Below are 15,486 nucleotides of genomic sequence, written 5' to 3'. Positions count from 1 at the left end.
AGTATAGTAAGCGAAACAGGACATGTTGATAAGTTCTGTTTTGGACATGTTGAACTTTAGTGTTGGGACATCCATGTGGAGATCCAAGTAGAAAAGAAATGATCCTAAGGGGCACTCAAATGGACAAAATTTGTCTTAAATTATCCTAAATACTGTTAAATATATCTTTATTAAGTAAAGTCGTCATAAAATCATTTCTGATAGCGAAATAATAAAAAGTGTTTATGACTACCAATGAAATGTAACAATAAACTGATAAAATAGACAATATTACTTGTCAAACCACGTCACTGCTCAAATTGTGACCTTGATACCATCAATTTGTTTTTTTTTTATATATATATATATATATATATATATATATATATATATATATATATAATGTCCTTGATAAGCAATACTCAAATTGGAACCCTCATGCTATCATAGTATATCAGTTTTCAAATGCAATGAGTTGTTCGTTGATACATGGACTATTCCCCCTATGACCTAGGAAAATTAATGCTATTTATTAATAGAACATAAACAGCATAAGGGACATATCATACATCTTAATGATTGATGTCATAGGCGGACCAAAATTATTGTGTGTGTATTAAAGTCCTTATATTTAAAGGTGTGTTATCTCATTTATCGCACCATAAATTATAACAGAATGTGGGTATTATTATGTAAGCTAGAGGAGAGCAGACTGACCAATAATTTTTCGTATGCAGCATAAAACAATGCTATAAGCCTCTGATTGGATATAGAAATAAGAGTAGTCCTCTGATCTTTCTTAGATCTTTATTATTATATTTTTTTACTTTTTTTTGATATTTATTTATTTGTTGGTTTGTCTTGCTTTTTTATTTTTAGTTGTTGCCTAATACTTTCCCCAACAAATTAGTATCCAATTAGCACAATGTAGTTTCAAAATATATGAGGAGGATTTCAGGGAGACTACCTTACTCTCTTGGTAGGTATGGCTGTCCTAATCAAACCCCTTCAAATTCAAAGGAGGAGCAGCCTGATTGATCCCAAATGCCTATTGATTGATCACATAAATGTGCATGATTCCCTCATAGTGAAACCTCTTCTGCATAATTACCCATACTCCTTAATGCTAATATACACATATGGTCCGCATCCTAAAGGAAATAGCGTGGTCTAATCAGAGTTGTCTATAATTACAACAACACTTGAATATATTCCCTTTAAATAGCCTCTCCCTGATAACTTATAAGTTATCAGGGAGAGGCTATTTAAAGGGAATATAATCAAGTGTTGTTGTAATTATAGACAACTCTGATTAGACCACGCTATTTCCTTTAGGCTCAATAGGTCTGACTAGTGCTGCCGCATTATAAGGAATCTGTATGCGGACCATATGTGTATATTAGCATTAAGGAGTATGGGTAATTATGCAGAAGAGGTTTCACTATGAGGGAATCATGCACATTTATGTGATCAATCAATAGGCATTTGGGATCAATCAGGCTGCTCCTCCTTTGAATTTGAAGGGGTTTGATTAGGACAGCCATACCTACCAAGAGAGTAAGGTAGTCTCCCTGAAATCCTCCTCATATATTTTGAAACTACATTGTGCTAATTGGATACTAATTTGTTGGGGAAAGTATTGGGCAACAACTAAAAATAAAAAAGCAAGACAAACCAACAAATAAATAAATATCAAAAAAATATAATAATAAAGATCTAAGAAAGATCAGAGGACTACTCTTATTTATATATCCAATCAGAGGCTTATAGCATTGTTTTATGCTGCATACGAAAAATTATTGGTCAGTCTGCTCTCCTCTAGCTTACATAATAATACCCACATTCTGTTATAATTTATGGTGTGATAAATGAGATAACACACCTTTAAATATAAGGACTTTAATACACACACAATAATTTTGGTCCGCCTATGACATCAATCATTAAGATGTATGATATGTCCCTTATGCTATTTATGTTCTATTAATAAATAGCATTAATTTTCCTAGCTCATAGGGGGAATAGTCCATGTATCAACGAACAACTCATTGCATTTGAAAACTGATATACTATGATAGCATGAGGGTTCCAATTTGAGTATTGCTTATCAAGGACATATATATATATATATATATATAACCAAATTGATGGTATCAGGGTCACAATTTGAGCAGTGACGTGGTTTGACAAGTAATATTGTCTATTTTATCAGTTTATTGTTGCATTTCATTGGTATTCATAAACACTTTTTATTATTTCGCTATCAGAAATGATTTTATGATGACTTTACTTAATAAAGATGTATTTAACAGTATTTAGGATAATTTAAGACAAATTTTGTCCATTTGAGTGCCCCTTAGGATCATTTCTTTTCTACTTGGGTTTCAAATACTAATGATCGGGCGCACCCTTCCCAGAATTGGATAGTTATTATTATTATCCCAGCCGAAGTGCCATATTTATCTGAATAGGAAGTTTGGTGGACTACCTAGTGCGGTCTTTTTTCTTTTTTGTATCCATGTGGAGATAGCAGAAAGACAATTGCTTACACAAGATAGTACAGAAGGAAGAGGTCAGGGGAAGAGAGACAGACTTGGGTGTCGTCAGCATAGAAGTGCTAGCGGAGGTCTAAGAGTGATGGATGGTTCTGGAGTGAAGAATGTGTAGGATAAGAGAGTGATCAACAATATCAAAACCAGCAGAGAGGTCCAAGAGAATGCGTATGGAGAAATGACCCTTTAGACTTTGCAGTAAGTAGATCATTGATCACATTTGTGAGAGCAGTTTCAGGGAAATGTTGGGTGCAGAAGACTGATTGCAGAGAGTCAAGGATGAATTGAGAGCAGAGAAGGTGAAACTGGCATTTGTACACTAATCATGCAAGTAGTTTGGAGGCAAAGGGGAGGAAAGAAATAGGGCATTAGTTGGAGAGAGAGGTTGGATCAAGAGGTTTCTTAAGAATTGGTGAGATTAGCTCATGTTTAAAGGAGGATGGAAATGTGCCAGTGGACAGAGGCAGTTTGAAGAGGAGGGCATGCAATGGGGTAGCGAGAGCAGAGGAGTTAGGGAAAAAGGTTCAGGGGACAGGTTGTAGGGTGAGATGATGAGAAGATGAGTACGGACTCTTTGTCTTCGGTTACTTGTGAGAATGAATTAAGGATTGATTGGGATTTTTGTTTCTTTGAAAGTGCTGCGTTTACAATGGTGAAATTGTACATTTGAAAGTCCCATTGGTATGCCAAGGCCTTTTGCAGGGTGCAAATTAATCTGCAATTCTCCACAATAAAAAAGGTTAAACTTCCTAAACAATATCTTCCCTACCCCTCATCAGAATTAAAGCAATCTGATTGCAAAAAAAATCTTTTTTTGCATGCGAATGCATAACTAGGTGCATCTTCTGAAATATTCTGTGTTTCTGTGAACATTCTGATGATTGGCTACAGATTTTTCAAGACGGGAAACATAGAAATGTGCTCTGACCCTTTTTCCTATACATCCACAAACTAAAAACTGACCAACCAATGCTTACTTGGTTGGTTTATGCAGAAATCAAAATGACAGTCTTAACAGCATGAACAAAGGCCAAGTATTCTGTTTTCTAATAGCACAATATTGACATTCTTTGAAAGTGTTAATCTGCATGATGAATATTAAATAGTGATGGTTTTATTGATTTTGTAATGATCTCCTGGACCCAATATGTTTGTCTCTGTTATGTCAAGTTAACCAGACAAGTCCTGATATCACCAACTAAATCTACATATTGGCTATATATTGCCATATGCTTGGCACAAAATGAATGCCATGCCCATGAAGTTTTTTGGATCATTGTTCAGCATGCTCAAAAATGTGATCAACAAATGACCACTATCATTGTGATCATCTTTCAACAGCATTAGCATGGCCACATATGAGTGTGAATTCAGCCCAAGCACTGAGCGGCAGATCACTGGTTTGTGTGACAAAATTTGGAAGTGATCCTTCCACCTGAGTACCTGCCCATTTGTGTGGTCTGATTCACCATGTTCCTATAACACATCTACAAAGCCAGTACTTGTTCAAATTTTTTTCTTTTAATAAAAAAGAATTAAAATAAAGGGCACAAGAGAAATGTTTCTCAATGAAGCATTTAATGCTGCCTAACATAATAATTGTGATCTCTGCAATAGCCTGAGGGTCCTATTTATCAAGCCTTAAACCATGCACACATGTTTAGGCAAATAAAAGTATCGGGGTAATTGCAGCCTAACGCAGGTGGTATCAGGGACACTCTCTTTATTAGGGAAACTACTGCAAACCCCATGTTATTCTCAAAGGGGATTGCAAAGAAGACCTATATATCATGCAACTCCAGAAGATCCCTCCCTCCTTTAAACTTTCTCTGCCCATGCGCTGACCTATGGCCGCACATGCGCAGTAAATACATTGGATCAGAACCTGGAACTTAATAAGAACTCTGTGACCGCACATTCATCACTGGGACAGGCTCCTATAGGATGCACTATCCTGCTATGAATTTTATAATAGACATGTCAGAAAATGCATCCCGTATCATTGGGAAAAGCGGCAATAAGTGATGATATTTTACGATCCCAAGTATGCAATTGATAATAAATAGGCCCCTGAGTTCCATGTTTGTCCTTGTTCCTGTTTAACTGCTGTCCAACTTTGGGGTTTTCCTGGCCACTTTTGCAATAATCATGCTCCACCCAGTGCCTAGAAAACACATTTTCACCCAGCTATGTTCTCATTATTATAACATATTTTTACTTCATATAGATAGTATTTACTTTAGATAAAGCTCTCTCCAATGAAACACAATGAGACAGTGTCTTAATGAAGCACATGAAGCAGGATCTTATTCTGGAAGCTAACAATGAGACATTCTAAAACTCTGTTTATCACGTTTTAATACAAAGCAGCTGATCACACACGCAATGGTGTATTAGAGGGTTATTGACTCTTGCTACATATTTTATTATGCAGACACATTACACATATAGTTGGCATGCAGTAAACAACCCACCAGGGGCATTAGTTAATCTTGGTTAGCATGTTCCTGCTAGCAAATGGATATAGTAAGGACATGAGGACACAGGAGAGCATTGCGTGCTGCCCTAACTGAAGATTTGTGGAGCAACGCTCAAGTTTCCAGCATCGGTGCCTTCTGTGGTACGGTTTCTGTTGCTGGAATGAAACTCGTTAAATGAAATAAACACCACCGTGACATGCTTAATAATCCTTCAATTCCAAAGAATGTTTTAGTGTTTAGTCTCATGTGGATTTTGTAGGTCCTTCTAAGGTTTGGTTTTAATGATGTCTTTTTCTGCATGGACTGAACTGTACGGGTCTGCAGAAACACCTGTGAGTTACGTAATACTTTCCCAAATGACTCCATCCTCCTTACAAGGATTCTGAGATATTTACCAAAGATATAAGTGATTTGAAGGTGTAGCTCTAGTTAACCCTCCTCGCTCAAAGTCTTCACAGATTTCCAGTGGGCATCGGGTCCACATTCAAGAACAAGGGCCTTTCGCTTCTTTATAACCAAATCTCTAATATTCATCTTGGTATTTAAAGTAAAATAAAATAGGTTTGTTTTCCAAACTTTTTTTTTTTTTTGTTTAAACACAAGGTATTTGTTACGGATTATGTGAGATTGGTCTGGAACAGTCGTGTTAACAAGTACGGGGAAGGCAGGATCTTGAGAGTAGATTGAATTTTTTTTTACCTTCTAACATGTCATTGTTTATTCAGCTGGTCTGTGTTCCTGCCACTCTGTGAGCTGGTGCTCTCGCTAGCTGACTGCAGGCCAAGCATGGTGAGAACAGTTCCCAGACCTTCGGGACACTCCGTGTATGCTAAACAGTGTTATTTCTCCAGACGTCTTCCAGAAACATAGTGTAGCTCACGCACACCTTGTGGACATATATTATTCTGATGGTTGGGTGTACATTAATTCCAGAAGAACTGCCACCAGTACATATTTCAACTAGACACATATTGGGTTTCCTGTCCCAATATTTAAATCATGGTGCTGGACACTAGAAAACTAGGGAGTGCTTATGAAATGGTGTTTCTACTGTAATTTGGCAGCTTTGTGGACATAGAAACAAGAAATAGTTGTCTCACTAGGAATAGAACAGGGCAGAATAGAATGGGCAGCACGGTGGCTAAGTGGTTAGCACGTCTGCCTCACAGCGCTGGGGTCATGAGTTCAATTCCCGATCATGGCCTTATCTGTGTGGAGTTTGTATGTTCTCCTCGTGTTTGCGTGGGTTTCCTCCGGGTGCTCCGGTTTCCTCCAACACTCCAAAAACATACTAGTAGGTTAATTGGCTGCAACCAAAAATTGACCCTATTCTCGCACTCTCTCTGTCTGTGTGTGTGTGTTAGGGAATTTAGACTGTAAGCCCCAATGGGGCAGGGACTGATGTGAGTGAGTTCTCTGTACAGCGCTGCGGAATCAGTGGCGCTATATAAATAAATAAATGATGATGATAGAACTATCCTCATTATAACGTGCATCTAGTCATATGCTGAATGAAATCTTGAGGGGGTGCTCTGTCAATATAGAATCCAGATATTTTATACCGTTCTTTGGTTGTTGATTTAAGTATATGAACAAAAGGCACTCCAGTTAACTTAGCTTTGTGGACCTGACAATGTTCAATATGGAGTAAGGAATAACATGTCGGATTAAGAAAGTAAGGGTTATTTACTAATATTGTTTACAGGTACAAAACTGCACTAATACTATAGCAAACCAATCAACAAAACAACTCCTTGTATCTGTCTACTGCAAGGTAGACCTTTAAACAGTTTTGGGCACTAACCCTCGGCGAGTAGATACAGAAGGAATAAACCGACAGCTAGCAACTGAGGAGCTGTAGGGTGGGTTTTAAAGCTGGTTATTTTGGTATAACATAATCTTTACAATATGTGTACTCAAAAATCAAATTTGATTAAAATGGATGAATACTGGTTTGCCAAAATATTTAATTGTGTTTTATTTAGAAAGAAAATCACTGCTACATATAGAATACTTCCAGAATAAGTAATGTAGTGCATTGCACTTTACTTTTGAAAGTTACTTCCTGGTCGTTGCCCATCCTCATTACACTGTTTAATTCTACTTGTGGTAGAGGTGGCATTTTGGAAAGCACATCTTTCAGATGTGTCCATGGTAAATTGCAAGGGCTATTTTGGAGCTAGAGAAATAGATCTTCTCAGGATTATGATTCATATCTCTGTTATCACACGTGTTATTACCACATTCATATAAAGACGTTACAAATAAAAATAATCCATTATTTTCCATTATATATCTGAAATATATTTTTGTGCTATGTTGTTTTATGTTCATACAGTAGTTGTTTTTTCCTCTCCATATAAAAGAACAACCATTTTATTTTACTGGTGACACCCCAAGAGTCATCAGTGGGCATTCACAAAGATCAACACTTTAGTAATTTACTGCATATCTATATACATCGATCAGCCACAACATTAACACCACCTACTAATATTGTATAGGTCCCCCTTGTGCTGCCAAAACTTTTATGAGTCGTCAAGGACTCAACAAGACCTCTGAAGTTGTCCTGTGGTATCGAGTACCAAAACATTACCAGCAAATCGTTTAAGTCCTGTAAGTTGCGAGGTGGGGGCCTCCATAACTCAGACTTGTTATTCAAGTACATCCCAAAGATGCTCTGTCGGATTGAGATCTTTAGAATTTGGAGGCCAAGTAATCACCTTGAACTCTTTGTCATGTTCCTCAAACCATTGCTGAACAATTTTTTCAGTGTGGCAGGGTGCATTATCCTGCTGAAAAAGGCCAATAACAACAGGGAATACCATTGTCATGATGGGAAATACTGCAACAATGTTTAGATATTTGGTTGCATGCCAAAGTAGCATCCACATGAAAGCCAGGCGCCAAAGTTTCCCAGCAAAACATTTCCCACACAATCACACTGCCTCTCCCGACTTGCCTTTTTCCCATAGTGCATCCTGGTGCCATCTCTTCACCAGGTAAACTACATTATGTGAGCAATAATACACAAAATGGTACATACACTGGCGCTTCCGTCTTTGAATCACAGAGAAGCTCTGAATCAGAGAAATGTACCCCTCAATCTTCTCATCATATGCGGTACATGATATAAACAGAAAAAAAGAAGAACAAACATGGCATAATAACATTAAATACCAAACAAAGTCCACCACCATTATGGGGCATATGTTGATCCTCAAAAGGTAGTGATGGTGAAAACTTCCAATATAGCACCCGTGATCCTTCCTTCAATCTTTCTCCCCCTTAGGGTATATGCTTACATTCAGGAAATTCAGTATGCGCCTGTAGGGTATTTTTCTGTTCCCTTAACAGTATTTCAGTATATCAGCTTCCTCACTCCACAGAATGTCCTTCATAAAAGCGCATGTATACAGTCAAACACTGCTGCAGCTCAGATTTAATGTAAACAGCACTGTCACCTGGGCACTCGGTAAACGGGACACCCACCAACGCGTTTCAACCCACGATCCTGGGTCTTGCCTTGAGAAAGATATACGTATTACATTATGTGAACAGCCTGGTGCTTGTGTATAAAAGGAAAACCTCATGCTCAAACCAGGCCACCTTCTTCCATTGCTACATGGTCCTGTTCTGGTGCTCAGGTGCCCATTGTAGGCACTTTCTTCAGTGGACAGGGGTCAGCATGGACACTCTAACCGGGCTGCAGTTATCAAACAAGCTGCAATGCACTGTGTGTTCTGACACCTTTCTATCATAGTGAGTTGATGTTCCAAACCATGCAGAAATGTGAACAAAACCTGGAAAAAGTATGTAGACGCAAACCTGGACAGCACTGTGGCTTAGTGGTTAGCACTTCTGCCTCACAGTACTGGGGTCATGAGTTTGATTCTCGACACCGGGTGTCCTTCCTTGGACCACTTTTGGTAGTTACTAACCACTACATACCAGAAACAGCCCCACAAGACCTGTTGTTTTGGAGATGCTCTAAACCAGTCATCTGCCCATCACAATTTGGCCCTTTCCAAAGTCACTCAGATTCTTATGCTTGCACATTTTTCACTTGCTGCCTAATATATCCCACAGAGATTTATTTGTAGTCCCAGAAAAATAGGCACACTCTCTTGAAAACAATTTAGACACATAACAGCGCTTATTGTGAGCCTTTTGCACCATGCCACTGGTCCATTTCACACTCACTGAGATATTAACTATAGCATTCACACTAAATTCCTTACATTATTATCCAGTGTAGGGTAGAGTGATAACTTTGAATGCATCTATTTGAAGGCTCACAATAAAAACTACTTGTACTACCTCTGGAACTTTTGGGAATTGTGATTGTTCCAATAGTCTCACTTTGAACTCCTGTCTCCTATTATCACACACTTTCATGCAAATGCAAAACTCACAGTGAAAGGATAATGGACATGAAATGATTGTGGTGCGAGACTGTTACAGCCAGCAAGGAATAGCCACACCATAAAGAGGCAGTATGTTGTTCTTTTAAAAGATAGAGCAGGGACCCTAAGGACACAAGGAAACGTATAAAGGTGTCCATAAGTATAGTTTCAGAATTTCTTCTTTGTTACTTATGTTACTGCCTAATCAAGTGTTATATCCTCTTTATTGTGACTGCTGGGTTATAAAGACAATAGTCTCACATATGACTCCAGAGTCTATTAAAGACCCAGCAGTGTTACTTATCTAAGTGAACCTGTTACATACAGGAGGCTAGTTATATAATTCATTTACACTGCAAAACACCGTGATTTTGTGGGCAGCATCTATATTCATGAGACTATTCATTCACTGTAAACTAAATGCCCAGTGAATTAACAGGCAGTTTTATAGTTAAGCCCACAAAATGGCTGCTTCCAGTGTGTGTAACTGGAAGGTTTCCAGGTACTGTTTCATATGTGATGCTTTCAGGGATCTGAAGAACTGTTGGCGGTACAGATAATGGAAAAGAATAATGAAACACCAATATAAAGTTATTAGGGCATTGGGCCTCTATGCCCCATGGTTTTGTATCTATTGTCTGGGGACTTCCACAAGGTTGTCACTGAACTAAAGCCTGGTTATTGGTGGTGGAAAACGCTGTCTCGGGCCTAATTTCAGAATATCCAATGAATGCTCAGCTGTGATCAAGAAGACTGAAAGAAAAATAGCATTATTGTTGTGCTCATCAAACTGTTGGGTGTCCACTTTCACCACTCCATTAAGGAAAGAAATGCTGAAGAATAGAGTGATGATCACTTCATACCATTAAGTAGAAGTTGGTATTGACCTAGCCTTCCTACGTAATGACTGCACCCAAACCATAGAAAAAGCTCCCCACATTCCAGAACAGTTTTTTAGGTTGGCACCACAAAAGCACTCGTCCGTTTGTAAAAACATGGTGAAGGGCGATTCATCTGACCATATGAACATGCAATGCCAGGTGTGAAGAGTGGTTTTTATACTGCAACCTGACTGTGATATCATGCTCTGTGGACCATTTAGGATGAAACTAACTACTCGACGCAAAGATTTGACATTTGCACTGAGTTGATCTGCAGTTGCTTGCCTGTTTTGCCTTGCACTTCATATTAATGCACGGATATCACGATCCTGGAAAATGTTTTTCATCCCACAGCTGACCTTTGCTGCTGATGTATTTTTCCTTGGAGTTCACATTTACCTAACCTTAGACACCATTGCTAGTGACATATTAACAAGTTAACCTGCCTTTGGTCACTGAAACGCCTACCAAACTTACCCCAACAATCAGGCCTCTTTCAAAGTCACTGATGTGTATCCCTTGCGTCCATGCTAGCAATAATTATAGGCAACCAGGGTAGTGCAGCGGATTTTTTATATGACCCTAGTCATGCAGGGATGTAATTTGTTAATAGTGTGTTTGAGCCACACCTGTATGAAAACCTTTCCTTTCAATATGCTTGTGCCCCACATTTACACAGGTGGTTTAAATTTTTTGTCTGCTACCTGTAGGTCACATGTTTAATTATGTCCCATAATAATATTTACATAAATGCGTGTTTAAATTGCTGAATAAATTAGGATCCTGCAGTATACATGGTAATGTATTGACTTGGCAGCTTAACCGAGGCGTAAAACATTTTGAGACTGTTAATACTAACAATTTGAGCCGGAGTACAAATTAGAAAGACTTACTGAAAATATGAGTTTCAGTGTCTCACCTCTCCCCCCGTACTCCCTCTGGAAACGCTTAGATCTCCTGAAAGACAAATATAATCTGGAGAAGCCGTGCGTAGGTAAACGCTCAGCGCTGTGATATTTGGCAGGTGGACGGATAGTGGATGGAAAGCAAGCTGCCCAGAGTCACGGAGATGTGACATTAGCAACTCATTTGAAAGTGAGAACTTGCAGAAATATCCCAAAGGTTTTTTTTCTTAAAATATAGATCTCTCAAGCCTCTGTTTCAGTGAATTTCCAAAACTGAGGAGGTTTTTACATAAAGGGGTTAATAAGTCTGATTGCAGAGTTCACCTTTCAGTAGACTGCCATTATTTTCTTCTTTTGATAATCCCTGTATGGAAAAGACAAAATATTTGTGACTAAGATGTCTGGTGTGGTAGTGGGCACCAGACGTAGTGGCATGATTGTTGCAGGAACAGCAAAACTACTTAGCTTTTCACACATAAAAACAATGTGATTAAAATAAAATCAATTCAACAGAGGTAGAAGACTAACACAACCTATGCTAAGTAACATATATGTCAACTAATAGCAGAACAGTGCAAAGAATTGGGTGTGTGATGTTGTTTTCTGCATAAGTGTGACAGGTTCCTGACACTACGCTGAGCTATCAGGAACCTTCCAGTATATTACTCTGAGTGTGACTTTCTGCTTGTCTTGAGTTCGCTCCTTACATCATGGCACTGCCCTTGCCACATGCAGTTCTGTCCTACCTTAGTCAAGCATGACAGCCAAATGCCCAATAGACCTGACACAGAAAAACGTGGTAGTCCATTTGCTGTAGGCTAACACGCACTGAAGGTTAAAAGATTGTGGGGAAAAACATTTCCTGGCCTGCAGAATCCTGGTTTCTTCTATTGTACATTGATGGTTGGACCAGGATGCAATGAATTCTGTGAATCCATTATGCTGGATGCCAGCTGATTGTGGGAGTGTAATATTTTGGGTTATGCTTTTATAGTAACATTGTATATCATAATACAAGCAGGTGAATATTTGAAGTGCCATAGGATGTCTGATCATTGTTGCCAATCCAGTGCATTTCTTGATGACAGAGAGTCTCCATCCGAGAGTGGTCTTTTTCAGAAACATAATGCTCATTTTCACAAGAATGGTTTCAGCTTCAAGTAGTAACCTCACTAGTCACCCCACACTAATTGAGCATTTGAAGGATGCAATAGAAAGCACTTTCTGTATCTGCCTGTAACATAGATGCCGGACCACGGGTGTTAAAATCTTCATGTTCGTCCTTGTTACCACTGTAGACCAGGAAAAGGACAGGTTGAGCCCCTTCTGCAGTGTAAAGAGTGATTTGTTATTGGGTGGTCCTAGCTCTTGATAAGCCAATCACGCTGCTCAATTTCTGAGCAGTGTTTGGAACATTTTATTTTCAGTCTGTGTAATCATGGCTGTCTTGTTTTCGTGTTTTGATCTGTTATGCGAATCAGAAAGATATTGCACATCTGCACATATATTTTCATTTGAAGTATTTTACAGAAGTTAGCACCTTTGAATGTGTTCAGATTAAGACCTTTATCTATCAACCCTAATTTGTGACGCATGCAGTTTGATATTGTTACAAAAGAGGTCTGACATTGGCTGGGAATCACGTTGAAATCGCTCTTCACTGTTGAATTTGTGGCTCTATTGAAATGTTTGATTTCAATCCTCCAAGTTATAGTGTCTCGAACACAATGCATATGATTATTGCCTGCTTGACAAATCACTTAAAAGCAGGTGTGCAATTTTACTTTTCATTAATATTCTCCACTAACAATGTGTTCATTAATATAATTATATTTTTAGATGCAATATCTGGATTCACTAAATGGAGAAGATCTTCTATTAACTGGTGAAGTAACTTGGCGCCCTCTGGTGGAGAATGATCCTCAAAGCATCCTTAAGCCAGCTCCCCCAACATACAATGATGAGGGACTTTAGATCAACCTGAATGACATTATGTATTCCTTTTTATGATGATGAAAGAGTGTTGTGTGTTTAGTCCTGAAGACTGTCAAAGGAGCTCTCTGCATTTGAAATGATGTAGAAGCAGAAGAAACCCGATATTTGAGTGGATTAGTTTACATTAAAAAGTTCAGGGAACAGACTGAAATATTATGGATTCTTCCACTAATTCTACTGGTGCCAGGAGATCCAGTATTATAATATTCTATGCAATGTCGATTCTGACCCTACGGTAATAAAGATGCTTTCACATCTCAGCACACCAAACACTGTCATTTAGACACCTTTACTACTACACAGCACCATAATACACAATTGTTAGGTAAAATGTAAGGGCTACTATTGGGATCCTGTTAAAAAGGCTCACAAGGTACCTTTATGGCAAATTTTGTATGTCCCATCATGCAAACAATACAAATTCAAGATTTTCTCTTAGTAACATAATTACACCAGTGTTACATGTTTTTTTTTCTAGTCATTTCTGTAATGTTAAAAATAGTGGCTCTTGAGCTGTTTTGTAGTTCGATCAGTATGGTAAATTACCACCCTCTCCTCCCTTTTAAAAGCACTGCCTGTGTGGCTGAATGCTGCAGTGGCTCTATAATTCTGTGCACCTACAGAAGCAAGAGTCAGTCCCCCGGCTTTCAGCAGGTTTATAGAGGACAGGCGGGTATTGCGTAGAATCACTGATCTCTATGGAGAAATGGAAGTTCAGTGGAACAATGGGCACTTTAGAGGAACATCATTTGCCTCTGTAACTTACCAGCATGCACTTAACTACTGTCTATATAGAACTCATTTATCTAGTAATTGCCATGTATTTTCTGTCAGAAACCGTAATGGAGGGATTAATATGAAACAGCCTTGTCCTAACAGGACTGGAGGATAAAGTAAATTATGTGAAAACAATCTTTGAATTACCAAAGTTTGCATGATAGCACTTTTCAAACTCACTAAAAGGAATCTTAATCAAAGGAAACATGACTGGTGTGCATGAATTTAAACAGCCAAGAATATTAACTAATGGACATTTACATAGCTACGAAAACAGAATAAATCTATTATAAACATGTCCTGGTTCCTGTTGAGTCCTCACTTCACAATGCCATGACCTCAGATCTGACACATTTATCACAGCTCGGAGACAAGTACAAGAAAAATGACAACTAGTCCGTGAGGGGAATGGGATTGCCATTTTCTGTTGGCAAAAACGTTTCTTTGATTTGCACATGCAGTGTACATATTAAACGTGTTGGCTATCCTTGTCCTAGCTGTTGTATACTCACTTTTACACTTTTTAATTACAGAAATTTACAGAATGGAATTTAAGTAAAATGTATGGGCTTATTTCAGTCAAAGACACACAATGCCCTCAGCACCCAATTATACATTTCCATTGTTCATTCTAGTGTTACATAAATAAAAGTGAATATCTACAAAGTAGCCTCATGCCTTTGTGCACTAATTGCTTGTGAATTGAGAGGCTGCGTTCTTTTCTGAATATTAGTTAAGGCCACTATATTTCTCCCTGCATTGTGTGTACATGATGGGTCCACTTTATGTACAACTGTAATAGAAAATGAAAACTGGAAGAATAGTAGAGAAAATGGTTATCTTTCCTACAGGTATGGTATTTCCTAGCAACACTTGTAGTTCACAAAAAAAAAACAAAATGAAGATCTGATAGCTTGTTATGGGCTAAATATCATATTACTAAATATATTGGTCATTGCTGGACTTGTTTTCTGTATAGATATATTTACACTTGTAGCCATGTATTTATGATGTTAAATTAAGGGCAAACTTGCTGAACAGTCTTTCCTTCTCTTTATGTTTTTTTCACAAACAGTTGTTAAAAAACAAGTTTGGTTTTTAAAGAACTTCCTTACAAATATAGTTACTGATTACTGTAGAAAGTGAAACTGATAAGAGCATAAGTATATAATTTGGAAGACAAATATGTACATTACATTTTGGTAAGTTGATATTTCAGTATTTGTATGTCTTCAATAAATACTTGTAATTTCAAGATTATGGCTACCATCCTGTTATATTCAGCACATTCATTCCGCAGAACTAGTTCCTCTAAAGTTGGCCCCACACAGGGCAATGCAGCTGGTGATGTTGGCCCTAAAAGAGTGTGATACTCAATAATAGAGTGAACAGCCTGTATGTTTGGTCGTCTTGGAAAACAAATGTGGGATAACCAAATCTTTAGGGGCTGGGACGCATGAAGGAAGTTAATACATGCCCTATTGACCAAGACCTCACTAAGCTTCTTAAAA

At 38.2% G+C, this 15,486-nt stretch overlaps 1 protein-coding gene across 1 annotated transcript in view; it reads left to right on the top strand.

Annotated features, from left to right (window-relative positions):
- UQCC1 (ubiquinol-cytochrome c reductase complex assembly factor 1) overlaps positions 1-15,230 on the top strand; it is a 101,871-nt gene extending 86,641 nt beyond the window's left edge. The window contains exon 10 of the mRNA XM_075176944.1: positions 13,043-15,230. Within this exon, the coding sequence (XP_075033045.1) occupies positions 13,043-13,177 (135 nt within the window). The 3' untranslated portion in view covers positions 13,178-15,230. The remainder of the gene's footprint in view (positions 1-13,042) is intronic.
- The last annotated feature ends 256 nt before the right edge of the window (positions 15,231-15,486 follow it).

Source organism: Mixophyes fleayi, chromosome 6 (genome assembly GCF_038048845.1).
Source record: "Mixophyes fleayi isolate aMixFle1 chromosome 6, aMixFle1.hap1, whole genome shotgun sequence".
Taxonomy (NCBI): Eukaryota; Metazoa; Chordata; class Amphibia; order Anura; family Limnodynastidae; genus Mixophyes; species Mixophyes fleayi.
The sequence above is the reverse complement of the archived record's forward strand: the minus strand, read 5'-3'. Positions and strand labels throughout refer to the sequence as shown.